The following is a 19729-nucleotide window of genomic DNA, read 5'->3' on the forward strand; positions in this document are numbered from 1 at the left end:
TACCAACTCCACATGTTAATTCAATGAGTAGAGCTAACCAAAGTTCTCTACAGCTCCAACATGACCTCACTACTCTGATAATCCATGCTACAGTTTGTGAATACAAAGATCCCTCATGTGTTCTTAACATCCCTCTGCCGTTCGTAATTTTTATTAATGACTTAGATGAGGGAGTCGAAGGGTGGGTCAGTAAATTTGCAGATGATACAAAGATAGGTGGAGTTGTGGACAGTGAGGAGGGCTGTTGTCGGCTGCAGAGGGACTTAGATATAATGCAGAGCTGGGCTGAGGAGTGGCAGATGGAGTTCAACCCTGCCAAGTGTGAGGTTGTCCATTTTGGAAGAACAAATAAGAATGCGGAATACAGGGTTAATGGTAGGGTTCTTAGTCAGGTGGAGGAACAGAGGGATCTTGGGGTCTATGTACATAGATCTTTGAAGGTTGCCACTCAGGTGGATAGAGTTTGTAAGAAGGCCTATGGAGTATTATCGTTCATTAGCAGAGGGATTGAATTCAAGAGTCGTGAAGTGATGTTGCAGCTGTACAGGACTTTGGTTAGGCCACAGTTGGAGTACTGTGTGCAGTTCTGGTCGCCTCACTTTAGGAAAGATGTGGAAGCTTTGGAGAGGGTGCAGAGAAGATTTACCAGGATGTTGCCTGGAATGGAGAGTAGGTTGTACGAGGATAGGTTGAGAGTTCTCGGCCTTTTCTCGTTGGAACGGCGAAGGATGAGGGGTGACTTGATAGAGGTTTATAAGATGATCAGAGGAATAGATAGAGTAGACAGTCAGAAACTTTTTCCCCGGGTACAACAGAGTGTTACAAGGGGACATAAATTTAAGGTGAAGGGTGGAAGGTATAGGGGAGATGTCAGGGGTGGGTTCTTTACCCAGAGAGTAGTGGGGGCATGGAATGCGCTGCCCGTGGGAGTGGTAGAGTCAGAATCATTGGCGACCTTTAAGTGGCATTTGGATAGGTACATGGATGGGTGCTTAATCTAGGATAGAAGTTTGGCACAACATCGTGGGCCGAAGGGCCTGTTCTGTGCTGTACTGTTCTATGTTCTATGTTCTAACTACCCTATTAACCTGCCTTCAGGGATCTATGCATAAGCATCCCAAGACCCCTCTTTTCCTCTGAGCTTCCTAGTGTCCTGCCATTTACTGAATACTCCCTTGTCTTATTACTTCTTCCAAAGAGCATCACCTCACACTTTCCATGGTTAAATTCTATCTGCCACTGATCTGCCCATCTGGACAACCTGCCTATATCTGCCTGTATCCTGAGACCTTCACCCTCACTATTAACTACCCACCAATCTTTCATGTCATCCACAAATGTACTTATCATCCCCCACATTCTCATTTACATCATTTATAAGTAGCATGTTGCTTAAATAGAAGATGGACTATTTTAAAGCATTGTTTCCCAGTTCTAATCTTTCTCTGAAGGTGACACATCATAAATGAAGCGATCATGCCCACCTCTACCACCTCCCCTGGCAATGCATTCCAGGCACCCACCACCCTCTGCATAAAGAACTTTCCACGGATATCTCCCTTAACCTTTTTCCCTCTCACTTTGAACACGTGACACCTAGTAATTGAGTTCCGCACTCTGGGAAAAAGCTTCCTGCTATCCATCCTGTCTTTACCTCATGATTTTGTCAACCTCAATGAGGACCCCCTCAACCTCTGCCTTTCTAATGAAAATAATCCTAAACCACTCAATCTCTCTTCATAGCTAGCACCCTCCGTACCAGGGAACATCCTGTTGAAATTCCCCTGCACCCTCTCCAAAGCATCCACATCTTTTTTGGTAATATGGCGACCAGAACTGTACGTAATATTCCAAATGTGGCCGAACCAAAGTCTAATACAACTGTAACATGACCTGTCAACTCTTATACTCAATAACAATGAGGGAAAGCACGCTGTGTGCCTTCTTGACCACTCTAATGACCTGTGTTGTCACCTTTCAGGGAACAATGGACTTGAACACCCAGATATCTCTGTATATAAGTTTTCTCCAGGAGTTTTCCACATACCGTATACTTCGCTCTTGAATTTGATCTTCCAAACTGCATCACCTTGCATTTTCCTGAAATGAACTCCATCTGACATTTCTCCACCCAAATTCTCCAATCTATCAATATTCTGCTGCATTCTCTGACGGTCCCTTTCACTATCTGCTACTCCACCAATCTTAGTGTCATCTGCAAACTTGCTAATCAGACCACCAATACCTTCCTCCTGATCATTTACGCATATCACAAACAACAGTGATCCTAGCATGGATCCCTATGGAACATGACTGGTTACAGTTCTCCATTTTGAGAAACTCTCTTCTACTACTACTCTCTGTCTCCTGTTGCCCAGCCAGCTTTTTATCCATCTCAGAAGTACACCCTGAAACCCAAGCGATTTCACTTTCTCCAACAGCCTACCTTGGGGAACCTTATCAAATGCCTTACTGAAGTCCATGTATATTACATCTACAGCCCTTCCCTCATCAATCAACTTTGTCACTTCCTCAAAGAACTCTATTAAGTTGGTAAGACATGATCTTCCCTGCACAAAACCATGTTGCCGATCACTGATAAGCACATTTTCTTTCAAATGGGACTGGTCTTAACCCTCAATATCTTTTCCAACAGCTTCCCTACCACTGACATCAGGCTCACAGTCTATAATTACCTGGAGCATCCCTGCTCCCCTTCTTAAACAAGGGGACAACATTAGCAATTCTCCACTCCTCTGGGACCACACCCATGTTCAAAGATGCTGCAAAGATATCTGTTAAGGCCCCAGCTATTTCCTCTCTCGCTTCCCCCAGTAACCTGGAATAGATCCCACTCGGACCTGGGATCTTGTCCACCTTAATGCCTTTTAGAATACATAACACGTCCTCCCTCCTTATGCTGACCTGATCTAGAGTAATAACACATTTATCCTTAACCTCAACATCCGTCATGTCCTTCTCCTCAGTGAATACCGATGTAAAGTACTCATTATGAACCTCACCCATTTTCTCTCACTCCATGCATAACTTTCCTCCTTTGTCCTTGATTGGGCCAAACCTTTCTCTAGTTACCCTCTTGCTTGTTATATCTGAATAAAGGGCTTTGAGAAGTTCCTTAACCCTTTTTGCTAAAGATATTTCATGACCACTTTTCGGTCTCTTAGTTTCTTGTTTCAGATTGGTCCAACATTCCCGATATTCTTCCAAAGCTTTGTCTATCTTCAGTCACCTAGACCTTATGTATGCTTCCTTTTCCCTTTTTAGCTACTCTCACAATTTCACCTGTCATCCATAGTTCCCTAATCTTGGCATTTCTATCCCTCATTTTCATAGGAAGATGTCTTGCCTGCACTCTCATCAACCTCTCTTTAAAAGTTTCCCACATATCAAATGTGGACTTACCTTCAAAAAGTTGCTCCCAATCTATATACCCCAGTTCCTGCCAAGTTTTGGTATAGCTAGCCTTCTCTCCATTTAGCACTCTTCCATGAGGACCACTCTTCATGGAGCCAAGCAGATGTGAACCTTCATAGTGACCAGAGAATCATGCAGCATCGAAACAGATTTTTCACTCCAACTCATCCATGTGACCAGACATTACAATCTGATTTAGTCCAATTTGCCAGCATTTGGCCCACATTCCTCGAAGCCCTTCCTATAACCCAGTCACTTTATAGGAGATGCCTCAGGAGAATACCTTTCTGATTTCCTTTGATCTCCCTATTGGGGATACCTTTCACTTGTTAACTCACTGTCAATACAAGATTGATTTCTTTATTGTTAATTTAAGGAAAGTGGACATCACTGGCTAGGGCAGCATTTAGTGGTCATCCCTAATTGCATTGCTTTGGGTCTGGAGTCATAAATAGGCAAGACCAGAAAAGGACAGCAGATTTTCTTCACTAAAGAACATTAAGTGAACTAGATGGGTTTTTACAACAATCAATAGTCACGGCATTATCGTCATTTGGCTAGCTGTGTTCTTTAAAATTTCATATTTTCTTTGACTGTAAATATCACCATCTACCATAATGGAACTTACTGGATTCTGGATTACAAGTCAAGTGACGTTACCACTAGACCTCTGATGACTGTATTTTGGGCAATTGAACCAAGATTCCTCTACTGCCTGGTAACACAATTTCACATTCATACGTTTATACCAAGACAGTGTGTATCAGTCAGTCAACCATTCTGACTTCAAGTTTTTTTTTTGTTTTCAGAGAGGTAACTCTTTCATACTTAAGTAATCTTACATTCGTCTTCTTTTGTGCCATCGAGACAAGCATCATGCCTGATCAAAATGGCTGAATGCTTCTGGTCCAAGTAGGATCCAGCAATGGTCTAAAGGTGACTCCCCTCCTTAGTATGTATAGAAGCAGATTTCCTTCTCACAGCATCTCTCCATAGTGCATGGTTATTATGGAATGTGCAGCAACGGGTGGTGCAGATAAACATCCCTTCATGCAATTACAATGCACCATTAAGACAACCTGTATTTGTTCATAAGATTTTCAAAGCTCTTTTAAAGACTTGGATGTATATACATATTTTCATGAGCCATTCATCAAACTCAGACAGGAGTGCTATCACAGGTGCAGCTGCTCAATGATAAAAGTGGCATTGTAGAAACTGAATATTATTTTTAGGTATGCTCAAATTTTATGTTAAATGTGAACAAAGTTTAGTGAGAGAATGTTTGATTCAAAACACAGCTGATTTTACACTGAAGGAAAATGTGTTATCCAAGAAAAAGCCAACGAGTTACCTGATCAGAGCTAAGCCATCGTTCATTGCTGAAGGATTGTTATGTGTCCTCCCCAGACAGCATCTCCATCAAAATGAATATGGTCCCCAGGTTCAGGCCAGCTTTACACTAGTCCAGCACAGCCTGCTCCTATTTTCATACCTTTTAATTTAGATTGATGTTCAAGCATCAGGGTACAGTGTTAGTCGATGGCAGAAATCCAAGCTGGAAAAGCATCCATTCAGGCAAGAAAAATTACATCAAATGTGTTCTGACAATATTGTTTTCATTATAAAATGTCGTGTTCTTAAATAAAGACAGCTACTTTGTCATCTTGCCTGAAGTAGCTGAAACCATAAGGGAAGTTTCAGGTGGAGAATATTGTACCTTATAATGCACCATTTGATAACTATTTGAAGCTGAAACAAGTGCAAGGTTATGGGGAGCGAGTGTGGTGGTGGAATTTGTGTTGGTTTGCTCTTGTAAACAGTTAGCACAGAAATACTACTTGTAATCTGCAAACATCACAGGATCTATGAAGCAGCTATCAGTAAACGATCACTAACCTGGTAACCATAGTCAATCTCGTTTCTGTCAAAAGCATATTTGATAAATGATGCCTCTCCTTTTAGTGCAATCTGATATGCTGGCCCACCTTCCACCTCACATATTGCTTCCACCTCACTCATAATGTTCGCATGGCCGTAAAATGTAAAGGTCACCTGTTGACTTTCATTCGGATGCAGGAGACCAAACAGCGGGAGGATGTCAAACACCTATCAGACAGAGAGATGCAGTTTAAATAACAAAAGAACTAGAACTTATAGCATATATCTTTCACAAACTTCGGATGTTTGAAAATCTTTCAGGCAAAATGAAATCAGAAACAAAGACAGAAATTGCTGGAAAAGCTCAAGAGGTCTGTCAGCATCTGTGGAGAGAAATCAAGAGTTAGCATTTGGGATCCAGTGACTCTTCCTCAGAACTAATGGTAGCTAGAAAAATGTTGGTTTCAATGCAGAAGATAGTTTGGGGGGAGGGGTTAAGGAGTAAATGATAGGCGGGGAGAAAGCCAAAAGAGTCAGGAGAACAGTTGGACAGATGAAGGAGTGGATAACAGATGAGGGCGGCACGGTGGCACAGTGGTTAGCACTGCTGCCTCACAACACTAGAGACCCAGGTTCAATTCCCGCCTCAGGCGACTGACTGTGTGGAGTTTACACGTTCTCCCCGTGTCTGCGTGGGTTTCCTCTGGGTGCTCTGGTTTCCTCCCACAGTCCAAAGATGTGCAGGTCAGGTGAATTGGCCATGCTAAATTGCCCGTAGTGTTAGGTTAGGGGTATGTGTGGGTTGCGCTTCGGCGGGTCGCTATGGACTTGGGCCGAAGGGCCTGTTTCCACACTGTAAGTAATCTAATCTAATCTAATCTAATAACAATTGGGCTGAAAGAATGAATAATTATTAATGGAGACTGTTAGTGGCTAACAATGGGTTATGTGTAATAGCAGACCAGGTGTTAACAAGGTCTAGAGTATGGGGTCTTGGAGTAAGGACATGGGAGAAGCTCAAGCCCTCAAGTTGGTGAGCTTGATATTGCGTCCAAAAGGCAACAGGGTTCCCAAGGGGAAAATGAGGTGCTGTTCTTTCAGCTTGCACTGACCTTTGCAGCAAGCCTGAGGTGGAGATATTGGCCAGGAAACATAGCGGGGTGTTGAAGTGGCAGGGTACTGGAAGCTCAGGGTCTTTTCCCAGACAGATCACCCAGTCATCATTTTGTTTACCCAATGCAGTCGAGACCACATTGTGAGCAGTGAATGCAGTAGACTAGATTGAATGAAGTGCAGGTAAAGTGTTGCTTCACCTGGAAGATAAAGTGCTGCTTCACCTGGAAGGTGTGTTTGGGTCTCTGGATACTGAGAAGGGAGGAAGTAAAAGAACAGGGTTACACCTTCTGCAGTTGCAGGGGAATGTGCCATGGAGCTGTCTGCTTGTTTTGGGGCAGTGGGCCTGACCCCAATTAATACCAGCACCCTCAGGGACAAAAATATGGCCATTCAGGAGAGTTTCTCTGAGTCAGGTCTGTAAAGTTGGAGATTTTTCAAACTTCACACACCCAACTTGGGAGTGAAAATTTGACCTGTAGTCTCTAGTGACAGATCTATAATGCTGAGTAAATCTTGAATGGCAAAGATACAAATGCAACTGGACATGCAGTGAGAACAGGCAACACCTTTTAGTAACAAAATCTGATATTTCTCATCAGACTGCTAGCTAAGTATTAATAGCTTTCTGAAAAGAACTTTTAAAAATTGCCTTAGAGTTACATACACAATTTGCTGAGCCTACTTGATCAAGGTTAAAAAATCCAGGTGCAGTTGATCAATCATATACAAGGTTAATAAATAGGATTAGTGAGGAGTATCAAATAAATAAAAATCACTGGAGAATGCCAACATGTCTTACTATAAGCCTGTGAGAGACTTTCATGAGATAGTTGCCATGGATATAAAAGTAAGGGACAAGAAAAGAAATATTTTCATTGCACATTTTGCAGAGATGGTGACCAGCTGTAGGATTTTCACAATAATGCTTTGGAATAGCAAAAATTACCATCGAAAAAATAATGGAGAAATGGATTTGGACTACTTTGGATACCAAACAAGGTTCTAACTAATAATGGAGAAGAATTCATGTGCTGGATCAACTATGAGCACCTTAAGGAAACAGCATTTTCTGTGAATGGTGGGATAGCTCGAAGTAGAGGAGTTCAAACTCAGCAAATACTCTTTCCAGCTGCTGTGAGACAAATGTACAACAAAAATTTAAAACATGCACAAGAATAAAATCCTCGCTTACAGAGACTACACGACTGAGAGATTTATTACATGTTTAATGGCATTGTTAGTTGCATTGTCAAACTGTCCCTTACAGTGCAGGAGTATTCCAAGCAGATTATTTCTGCAAGTGTGTTATGAATTACATGGACAACCAATTTAATACGATCAGTCCGACTCTCCGTCTGGTGCAATTGTTGATACTGGAATATGAACTTGTACACTGAGTGTTTCAGCTTAACATAACAGATAACAACCATCCTCTCGTACATTCCTCACAGCGATATCTTGACTAGTCAGAGTTAACCTGCCTGGTATAAATTTAAAGCTTGGCAGTTAACTGTCATCTTCTAACTAGTACATTCTCTATGGCAATGTCTCTATCAATCAGAGTCCACTGGCCAAATAGCCAGCATGATCTTCTCACATTGCTTAAAAACGCTGAATATCTTTGATGTTTTTTTTAGCAACACTCAAATTGTAAATTAAATGTGTTTAATTGTATGCAGGTGATGAGCAGTAACTGGAGATTCATTTATACCCATATAAATAGAAACAGGTTAAAACAGTTCTTCTTGGGTTAAGCAATACATGTTTGCAGGGTGCAATTGTAAATAAGACGAAAGTGTGTAATAATTGACTCCAGTTCTATCTTTCTCCAACTGCTTTTCTGGGGAATACTCTGGTCATCAGGGAAGGTCAACAAATAATAATTTATCTGTTATTTCCATCCTCTGCATGTTATCAGCTCAATTAATGCTTGTTTTTACTTATAAGTTAGATTCTTTATCTATTTAGATAAAACGCACAATCACATATTTCAAAGCACTTAATTATTAGTTTGTAAATATATTCAATATGGTTTTCAGTGTGCATAAGTAGTAGGCAATTTGTGAACAGCAAATTCCACAAACAGTGCTGCTTTGAGCTGAGCAGGAAGGATCGGCCTGTTTCAGAAATGACCCAAGGCCAAAACATTTGGCAAGGTGGCAATTTCTCAATATTGTGCATCAGTCTAAGTAGAGGTGACATTTGCAAGCACTAGAGTGAGCTATAAACCCAACTACATTGTACCATTTAGAACTCTGCTAGTTGAGCCAACAACAAAATGAGAGATGGAAGGTCTTGAGACAGATGCGAAAAAATTACAGTCTCACAAGGGACTCTCACACAAATTTGTAACTGCATGGTTAAGATTTATTCCCAACCTGCAAAGAAGTGGGACTGCTGATCCATCAGATTTTTTGCTTGTGACAAGATGATGTAATCTTCATCACAGTAGAAAATGACATAGCATAAGGCACTTGTTATCAACGATTTTCAAACATTCCAGTGAAACTTCCCTCTACATGCTCCGGTGTGTCTTGAGCCCCACTTAGACCTCAGCTCCATAAAATACTATTTTGAAATGATTGGTGAAATAACCAATCACTTGAAAAACTTGGCTCAGGAACAACACAGAAGAATATCCCTAACTAATATAATTCATTTATCAGTTGGGTCAGCAATGTACTTGGATATAAACGTACATGTGCTTTCTTCGGAAAAAAAAAACCTAAAGCAAGAAGATGATTATTATTCACTGAGCATTCTCTCATGCATCTTAAGCAGGGTTTTAACTTAAGTAAATGACATGAGGTCACACAATTATTCTGAGTTAATTGTTGCAAAATAGATTCCTAATTCAAACCTACACAGCTTTCTCAGCATAAATGAATTTTAAAATATCCTCCAAGTGTAAACTTTTGAGTTTAAAACTTCTAGCACGGTAGGAATTAGAGAAATGTAGCAAGTCTAAAAAATGCTACATTTTATTTCGATAAGATAACCTTGCTTTAGGAGGACATTTGCATATCACAGGTGACCTCCACCAAATAAAAATTATAATAGATTCTGTGTATTGAAAATGCAGTAACAAAATGAGCCACTGCGTGATCCATGACATAAAAAATGACCTGAAGATTTATGGTCAATTATGTTGGCTCGGGACCAACATTGGGGAGAATTCCACCGCTGTTCTTTGAGTGTTGACAGGGATCTTGTATGTTCACCGGACTGGACAGACTCAATTTAATGTTTCCTCTGAAAGACACCGCATCCCTGACACCACAGCAGGCCCTTAGTGCATGACTGGATTATCAAATTGGATGAGCAATAAATCTATTTCACGAGGACTACCTACAATCCAAGAATTAGTTTCTAAAAAACAATCTGAAAATTCAGTCTGCAGCCGTAATAGGCTGAAAGCACCCAAACTAGTCTGATCTTAGTAGCTAAGCGGACTCAGTCTGGTTAGTACTTGGATAGGAGGCTGCCTGGGAGCAACAAGGCTAAAGAACTCTTGTGGCACAGTGATAGTGTCCTTAGCTCTAAGCTAGGAGGCCTGGGTTCACGTCTCACCTGCTCCAGAGATGCGTAATAACATTTTTTAACAGTTTAATTAGAAAAATATCTGAAAGTTTATTGCTACTGGGAAACCAATATGCTGTTCACCCCCAGTGTCAGGAGACACTGATGTCGGGACCTTAATTAAGCATTATATATCTACATAAAGGTCAATTTTGAATAATATAACGAAAGAGAGAGAGATACATATATGAATTTTGGGCAGATTATGAGAGGTGATTGCACACTAGACAAGGGGGTTCAAGAGGTTTGAGGCAAAGAAAGTCAGAAAGAAAAGAATGAGCACTGGAAAGGACAATGTTGCAGTGTGTGAAACAATGAGATAGAAGTAAGAGCAAGGTGGATGGATGTATTTGAGTCAGGAAGATCTGCGTGAGCATCAAGTATTGTACATTTATCACGAGCAAAAAAATTTAAATTTCAATAAACTTGCAAATGTCTGAAATGGTTTCTAAAACTAGGTGTCATCAATATAAGACACTTATTAATAAATCAAAGTAAGGAATTCAGGAGAAACCTCTTTACTCAGTGAATGCTTAAAATGTGGAGTCTGCTACACCTGAAATGGTTAAAGTGAATAGCATAGCTGCATTTAGGAGGAGGCAACATATGTATATCAGGGACAACAGAACAGAGAAATGTTTGCGAGGTTGTTATGAAGTATGTGAGAGGAAGCTCATGTGCATAAACACAGGCATGTGGCAACTGGGCTGAATGACTTGTTTCTGTAAATTCCAACAATTCCATATGACAAAAGTTTTTTTTTAAGAATTATCCCATTCCTTACCTGCTCCACTCCTAATGCCACATTATTCTGCATTTGATTACAGCTCCAGAGAAGACACTTGCTGTCTTTAGTCTCATCTGGCACCACTTTCCCTGCATTATTCTCACTTAACAAATTTACCTGTAAGGATAAACATTAGTCTGATTGCATTGCAGAAAATTAACAGCATTTCTTCCATATTTCCTTATAGAAAACAGGACCGTCTGAATGCGAAGTGCAGTGAATTCAAATCAATGCAGCTGTATTGCAAATGCAACTTGCTGCTTTGTTCACATTCTTGGGAGGATCTGCTGTCAGCAGGATAAAATTTGGAATTTTTCATCAAAACAACACATCTTAATAAATAAATGTTATGGTATCCATTTACTTTTCACAATCGATAGATTTTTAGTTTAAGTCAATGCAATTCTTTTTTAGAAAATTTATTTTGCATTCATTCACATTACGAGATCATCCTGACCATCAAATACAGCCACAATTGAAAGTCTCAAGAATATCCCCGTAAGGCTGATCATAAAACTTAACTCTTGCTCCACTGTACTATTTGGCATACTGTACATCAGTCATTGTTTGAGCACTTTACTTTGGTTTCTCCGTGCTGGAAAACTTTCCAGATCTTCAGTACTCTACCCCATGATGCTCTTGAGACTTATTATTCTCCTGACAAGGGAAGAAGTTCTAAAGTCTCCAGCAAAGGACTGCCAGACAATCTCACTCAAACACATTTCTCGGGAAATTGATTAGTCTCCACCACAGGGGGGAGCCAGACTAAACCCCATCCCCATGGAACCTGTGCCCCAAAACGACATTCACTAAAAAAATGATCAACCAGGCAATGCAACAGTAAAACAAGCAGGGAAGGGAAGCCCTGCAGGGAATGTGCCTAGACATAACTTTACATCAAAGCTAAACACATGCCTCAATGTGCTCATTTCCCTAACCCCAGCCTGCTCGCAAATTGTTATGCCATCAACTGGTACATCATTTTCTTTACGTTCCAACACTAATAAGAAGACTATCTCAGGCAGAGTCTAGATTTATAGGGTACTGTTTTGTCAGACTGAAACCCATATAGGAACTTTGATGAGAGCAAAGAGAAATTATTTGTCTATCCCAGAAACATTTTCTTTTCTTTCTATAAAGTCAGCCAATTCAGGAACAGTTTGGACATCAGGTATCCCAGGCTGTACTTGCAATAAATTTCAGGAGAAGGGAAGGGCCACGCACTGCTTGCACCGTGAAGAGCAAATGTTGTTCATTCATTCCATGTGTAACTCTACACTATAACAGATTCTTTGCTCATTGAGTATTGTTGTTTCAAGCTCAGCAGTTTTACTGGCAATTTTTTGAAAGTACTGATTTGCCAATGCCTTCCATTTTCAGATGCAGAGATAGGAAGCAGGTCCATAGTCTACTTCAGTCAGAATGGGAATCAATTCCATACTGTTGGCATTATTCTATACCATATCAGCCATCATTTCAACTGAGCTAACTGGCCCCCTAGCAATTACCTGATATTGGAACTCTCACTGTTTTTTTTCATTTTTGGGTGAAAGTGTAAGACTTGAAGGTGACCTTTAAACTGTGATCTGCAGTTATTTTTAAAAAAAGAAGCAAGAACAAACAAATTGATATTTGTTTATGGGACCTTGCCTGAAAGTCAGTTTCAGGTTCATTCTTGCTCAAGGAACGCTTTCAGCTCTGGAAAAGTATGATGCTCAACTGGAGGCAGATGTCTGGATGTTAACAGGGGTAATCACAGTGAGGCCGGTGCTAACAAGTCTATCAAAGAAAATGTTGGCAAAAACAGAAAGAGGAACCAAAGTATGAACTGTGCTTTTTTTTTGTCAGAACGATAATAGCTGGCAAAGCTACACCATGGAGATTTGATTGCTCCCTGGTTATCCTCCCATTGTCAACTTACTTAAAGTTCAGAGAATAGAATTTCAGTTAGAAGAATTAAGTGACAATTCCTTGAGACCCACTGGAAGATATTTGAATTGATGTTGTCCGAAATCTAGCAAGATACTGTCCTATGTGCCTGTGATACCATGTATTGTTGAAAATGCTTCAGTGAACTAGCCAGTTACATCTCTTATTTTTCTTTTAATTTATTCTGTAACTATGTCTGTTTGTCAGTCTGACTATGAGAGAGTGGTAGTTATTATCAAAGAGGAGTGCTTTAAGTCACAGACATACATAGATTACCTTATTTAACTTTGCTCAACTTAAAGCTACTGTATTAATAATAAATTGTTCATTCTCATTTAAGTTATAAACTTTGTGCCTGGTGTCAGTTACTCACAAAGTCTAGTTAGGAATCATTGGAGCAATTTTGAAGGTCATTGAATGTTTTAACTTTACAGTGTTGCAAACACAGGGATAGTGAGGCTGATTTGATTTGGCTGGCTGTGTCATAACACGAGACTGCGAGTTAAGCGCACGTTTAAACACTAATGAAAAACATATCCTCTTAACAATAAGCAGCAATTTATTACTTCCATGATTTGAGAAACTTCTCTCAATAACAAAAAGCTAGGTCAGGATATTTTGCCATTGACCTACCAGAACTGAAGATTGAATCAGACAGCTGACAGCAAAAAATAGAGGGGAGTTGCATCCTTTCTGAACTCTGCAGTCTAATGTCGTTCTAGAGTGTTAAAGTTAGGGTAGGGTAGTTGCTTCTTGGACCTTTTTTTTTCTTAAATATATGGTGGGGTGCCAATTAATTAAAGTAGATAAGTAAATGTGACATAACATATCTCCAACTGTTGATAACAATATTTTGGAACTGGTTTAAACAAGTGCACTCTGAACTAATGTATACTGAGGTAAATCAAGACCACTGGAGATTTGCAATTGGTGTACTGGATACCTCATGTCCTTCTGTGAGACTGTTAAGTGAAATTTCTTTCGGTAATCCCAGGCCTTCACGTGTTTCATTCTCAGCATCAGTTTTCTCTACATCGTTTTCATTGATATTGGAAAGTGACATTTTTCTGGGTAGGCAACATAATAATCACATGATTAGAAACACCATAAAATGAGCGATTAGATATTGGCTGCTTTAAGGCTCAATTATATTAAAATAAATGTGTGCATACAAGGACACTATAGAATTAGCAACAAATAATTTTTTTACACTGAGTGAAAACTACTTGGTAAAAGTTGATAGGCTAGCATCAGTCCTACTTTATATGCCTCCCTGCCAAACTCAGAAGCAAAGAAGAGTGAAAATGTTCAGACTTATTTTGGAAACTTCACTTTGTAAATGGAGCCCCCAAGTACAAACAGTACATTAATTTTCAAGCATTGCTATTTTCTTTAATGATTTAGACTTGAAAGCATATAATATCAAACTCATTATGCTTGCTTTGGTTTTGTAGTGTTTGGAACAAAATTGGCCAGGTGGATCTCATTGAGCTTGTGTTGCCTGTTTGGGGCTGTTAACCTAGGTCAATCATGGAGCCCTGGCTGACAGATATTAACAGGAGTGTCAGGGTGTCAGTTCGCTCTGAGAGCTGACTCTGAGGGAGCTGGATCAGTGTCAAGGACTATCCACGTGTAAATAAAGGGTGAACTGTGATGGGATACCAGCCTCTGTCGAGTTTGTCACGTCAGTCATTGGCACCATTAGTTTCCCTAGCAGAGTTTCTCAAGAGATAATTATTGTATTTATTTCTTCTCCTTTTACTCCTTGATTATTTGGTGATTTTGGAATTCTAGGATCAAAATGCTCCTTGTTTAGCAGCAAAATATATCAGGTGATTATAACTCATACATAAGGATGCTTTAAGGGTTCACTGCTTTTCTGCTTATTCTGCATGTAAGGTCAAATTTCAGAACATAATCAGTATTTACTTCCCTGTAGATATTTTATGTACCATCCAAGAAATTATACCGAGTTCAGTTCCAACATCCAAAGCAGACAACACGTGTTAAATATTTGGAAAATGACTTGAACTGTAACACTGCAATATTTTTCTCCAAAACAATGCCACATCATTTGAAATTATGCAAATTATTTTTGTGTTGTGGAGAGCTATTTGCACCACCCTGCCTGGAAAGGCAAGATTTCCATTCCATTGCATCGTATTCACATCATAAACAGCACCAAAACTAATGCTACTAAATATAGCATATCTATGTCATTCTCTGTGGGGATATTGTGACCTTGGATCACTCAATAAAGATCTCTCTTTAGTTTATTAAGATTAGATTAGATTAGATTACTTACAGTGTGGAAACAGGCCCTTTGGCCCAACAAGTCCACACCGCCCCACCGAAGCACAACCCACCCATACCCCTACATATACCCCTTACCTAACCCTACGGGCAATTTAGCATGGCCAATTCACCTGACCTGCACATCTTTGGACTGTGGGAGGAAACCGGAGCACCCGGAGGAAACCCACGCAGACACGGGGAGAATGTGCAAACTCCACACAGTCAGTCGCCTGAGGCGGGAATTGAACCCAGGTCTCTGGTGCTGTGAGGCCTAGCGGAACATAGTTTAAAACTATTACAAACTCAATATTATCCTCTGTGCATGGAAGCTGTGCTTTTTAAGTGCTTTTACATCATCACTTTCACCTGGCACTTATTACATTGGATGAAAACAGGGCAGCTTTTGTCTGACTGGAGAATCACAGTCTATCCTGCTTTCAATATTTAGTTCCTGCTATGGTGGAAGATATTATATCATGTAAGAGTTCTGCATTTTGTGTAAGCGTTAAAATCTCTGGGGAGGAACCTTAGATAATTGAATGTACAATGTTAACAGTCTGGGTTTAGTTGCATCATCCAATGTACACCCAATCTAATTTCAATCTGTAATGGCCATTATCTGCCCATGCGGCAGGTAAAATTACACCCCTTGTCCCATCTCCAATATCCAGACAGATCGACAGATTTATATTTCAGCCATTTTAGAATGTTACAGGCAGATTTTCTCCTAGCATTGTTACACGTTCCTGCATAAAACAGTGCAAGCAGGAACTGTAAAGCAACCTTGGGAGTTTGGTCGCTGATGGTCTATAAACACTTTGATATTAACACAAATGACACAAAGATCAGATATGAATGATTGATAGGATGTATATGTAACAAAGGAACAATAAAAGACCTCAAAAATCCAATAAATATGTCTGAATTGTAGATAACATATACATTCTAACCTGTCAGAGTCCTCAATAACCCTGGTACCTTCCTCCAAAGGTAATTCATCTGTGAGTTTTGTCTCATCTTTAACATCCTTGGTCTCCAAAACCACAACTTCTGCTGTTGATTTGCAAACTGGTGAACTGTTCGGAAATACAAACAGGCAGATAATTATAAGGTAATATTCAATTTGAACTACCTTTCCAGAAAGCTCCTACAAACAACAGAAAACCAAATGTGTTCAATCTACTTTGTAGCCTATCGTGTATTCGTTTAAAAATAAATCAAGGGAAGCTGCCAAACTCTAAATTGATCTGATCAAACAGTAGCTCCTTGTGCCCCCACCCTCAAAACCCACACTTTTACATAATATCCTCTAAATCGGCAACCACTACAACCTAGAAGGACAAGGGCAACAGATACATGGGGACACCATGCACTCACCATCCTGACATGGAAATATATTGCTGCTCCTTCAGTGTTGCTGAGTCAAAGTCCTGGAACTCCCTCCCTCATGGCATCGTGGGTGTGCCAAGTTAACTGTTGCTGCAGACACCAACCCCACCATCAGCCTGGTAAGCTGAGTCCAAAAGCTTTGTACTGATGACTTCTAAAGGGATGGACAATGAACTAATTGACAATGAACTAATTAACGATGAACAAAAGTACCAGTGATTCAGTTGGAGATGGCCAAAATTAAGCCCCTATCTCTCATGAAATGCTAGGTTTACAGCCATTTCCTCAGAAGTCCACTCAAAGGCCAGGCAAGAGCTGCAGCCCTTTTGGATCCATTTCAGGACTCAACTGTCACGAGATGAGAGCTAGCTCAGTTTAAAGAGGCAAATAAAAGCAAACTACCATAGTTGCTGGAAATCTGAAATAAGAAGAAAAATGACAGAGAAACTCAGAATCTGAAGAAGTGTCATATTGGCTTCAGAATGTTAACTCTACTCCTCTTTCTACAGATGCTGCCAGACCTGCTGAGTTTCTCCAGTATCTTGTCTTTTTATCTCAATTTATAGACTTTGGCTTCACAAATTTACCCATCCATCTCAAGTTACATCTAAAGGAAGCACTGAGTTAGATCACTGGTGCACATACAGGAAGCAAAATGATAAGAAATTGAGCATTATATTAAACTACAACACTGTGAAAGCATCAGGAAGAAGTTGACAATGATCCTCCATGCATTCTGCAGCACAATTAATTTCTTGAGGCTTCTGTGCCTCTGTAACTGACACACAAATTGCATTTGTACCAAAGTTATAGCATCAACTTGGGAGAAAACTTGATGAATTTCCCAATCTAGATCAGAGGAAGCAGAATGTTTGCTCGTTGGACTGAGTAAAAATCAAGAACATTTGTATATGATTTAAATAATTTATTGACATCAATTGTTATCTTGTAGTCCTGATGCATTTTGAAGTAATATTTCAAATTTATATCATGTTAGAGTTCTTTCATCAATTTTCTGGAATCTTGGAATGGTGGAACAGACTTGAAGAATTGAAATGGTCAACTGTTCTTATGGGCTAGCTTCTTGTAGAGGTGGGAATCAGTAGGTGGGTTAACTTCCGCGTTGCAAACCCATCACTTCTGTGAATCTGGAGCTGACTGGATTTCTATTAATGCAGAAGCCAAATGAAAGAGATGGCAAGTCTGCCAGGCAAATAGTGATGGGGGGAATGGAGTCTCCACCGTTAAACAGGCAACTACAAGCATTGCTGTAGCTGCATTTGAGACTGAGGACCCCAGTTTTGCAATTTCCAGAAATGTGAAGATAACATCGTGAATTACCTCTCAATCTAACTGTGAAATCAGAAACTGTAGGAGACTCTCCTCTAATAATAGGTAGAGTTAGATTGTAGAAACATAGTTTCTACTGAGAAGAATTTTCCCCTCCTTCACCTTGTTTGGTGAGAGCTATTTTTAAGAGTTTGAAAAACTAATTTGGACGAATGTTGGAACGTTGACCTTCCATGTTGTCCTTGGTCTTGGATATGTGAGCAGCATGTAATGAAAATGTTTTAGCATTGAAAGCACATGAATAAAATGTTTTAACAGGGCTGTTTGCAGATAAGGAAGCTGAAGTAAAAGACTTTTCTAGGAAATGCAAATGAAGATTTTTTAACTGAACAACTTCTCAATAAATAGTTACTTGTGTGTGAAGAAATGCATTTGCACATTGCAGATGTTTATAAATCAATGTGTTCAGACATGTTATCACACATCTCTGGGTCAGCTGTGACTTGAATCCAGACATAGGGATGCTACCACCATTTATACATTACCCACTTGTCGTTTGTCAGTCATGCTAACTCTGCCATAATTTACTTTCACTATAGAGGTAACATGAACAAACAACAACATTTAACCAAATATCTTAATGACCAGCAAATGGTTGCTGCACATGTTCAGAAGGGGACCTTGACATTAGCTGACTGTGACAGGTTGCAGACAACAACACCTCCACCTCTTCAGATGGTACCCTCACAGCTGCAGCAGATACAGGGTGGGGGAAGAAATTGGAGGCAATGGGTTCAAGAAAGCTGGAGCTGCTGAGGCCGGGAAGCTGGAAATGAGGTGAAGCTTTCCCTCCCTACCACTTGACGCCCGGCTAGAATTCAGTTGAGGGCAATGCAATGTTTAGAGTATGAACAATGCAAGTGCTGGCGATGGACAGTCGATGAGTTTCTAGCCAGGCGGAGGGGCAGCTGGATCAGTCCGCTCTGGAAATATCTTGGGTAAACATAACATCAGTTCCTCATGATGTCAGGTTAAAGATGAAGACAGTAAGTCTGTAAGAGGAGAAGCCTAAAAATATGCCAAGATATGGACAAAAGGAGTCTAGCAAGGCACTTTTCAATGTGCCAGTTCTGCCAGCTGATCTTGGCACACCAGGTGGCTTCTTCTATCTGTTTGCAAGCTAAACAGAGAGAAGAAAAGATGGATAATCATGACAGACATTGACAACCCAGCATTTTGTTGAATTAAAAATCTAACTCCAAAAAAGACACATCCAAATCAGAACCAGAAATTATTTTAAAATGGGACAAAATCCAATAGAACAAGTTCCATCCCAAACTACTTGAATGGTGATTCCTTCGGTACATTACAGCCCAGTATTGTCACCCCAACACAAAAAAGAAATTGGGAATGATAGAATTGATAATAGTCCATAAATGAAAGTCACAGACAAATCAAATTTTATTTGGATACTCTGGTTTGAGGTCCAGGGTTTCTTGACTGATGAACATCATCCAACCAAATTTGGCCTTTTTCTCCTCTACCTTCTTATTTCTTAGAAGGGTTGTGTAAGCACATTAGTCTCAGTACCAATGTTCAAGGGAGGTTTGAAAGCATCAGACTAGGATCCAACTAATTAAGATCCAGTGCCTCCACATGGTCAGCATATGTATGATACATAGTGGATGAGGCAGTCATGCCCTCCATGGTGAACACTTGATAAACTAACCACCGTACTGTACAGAAGAGGAATAAAATCAGCCATGTTTTGCTTTCTTGACAGCTACATCTATCATCGTTTATGTATATTGGTGCAATGTCTTAACCATACATTTCTGCCTACCACCTCACACATTAAAATGAATATCAGTTTGGCTTGGATTCCTAACACCAGAATTAAACCCCAGCAGAAATAAGGAGGAGGATAAGGGGGATAAAACTGGAAGGTACTGGGTCATAAGGGAAGGCAATATTCAAGTTGTTTTGAAAGATACAGACCTTCTTAAATCCAGTAGTCCTTGTAGTTAA

At 40.0% G+C, this 19729-nt stretch overlaps 1 protein-coding gene across 1 annotated transcript in view; it reads right to left on the reverse strand.

The window, feature by feature from the left end:
• hydin (HYDIN axonemal central pair apparatus protein) overlaps positions 1 to 19729 on the reverse strand; it is an 869275-nt gene that overhangs the window by 334111 nt on the left and 515435 nt on the right. Inside the window, exons 24-27 of the mRNA XM_072547579.1 lie at positions 15973 to 16098; positions 13671 to 13794; positions 10796 to 10915; positions 5335 to 5544 (exon numbers count right to left, since the gene is read on the reverse strand). Coding sequence (XP_072403680.1) covers positions 5335 to 5544; positions 10796 to 10915; positions 13671 to 13794; positions 15973 to 16098 — 580 coding nt within the window. The remainder of the gene's footprint in view (positions 1 to 5334; positions 5545 to 10795; positions 10916 to 13670; positions 13795 to 15972; positions 16099 to 19729) is intronic.

Source organism: Chiloscyllium punctatum, chromosome 26 (assembly GCF_047496795.1).
Source record: "Chiloscyllium punctatum isolate Juve2018m chromosome 26, sChiPun1.3, whole genome shotgun sequence".
In the NCBI taxonomy this organism is placed as follows: Eukaryota; Metazoa; Chordata; class Chondrichthyes; order Orectolobiformes; family Hemiscylliidae; genus Chiloscyllium; species Chiloscyllium punctatum.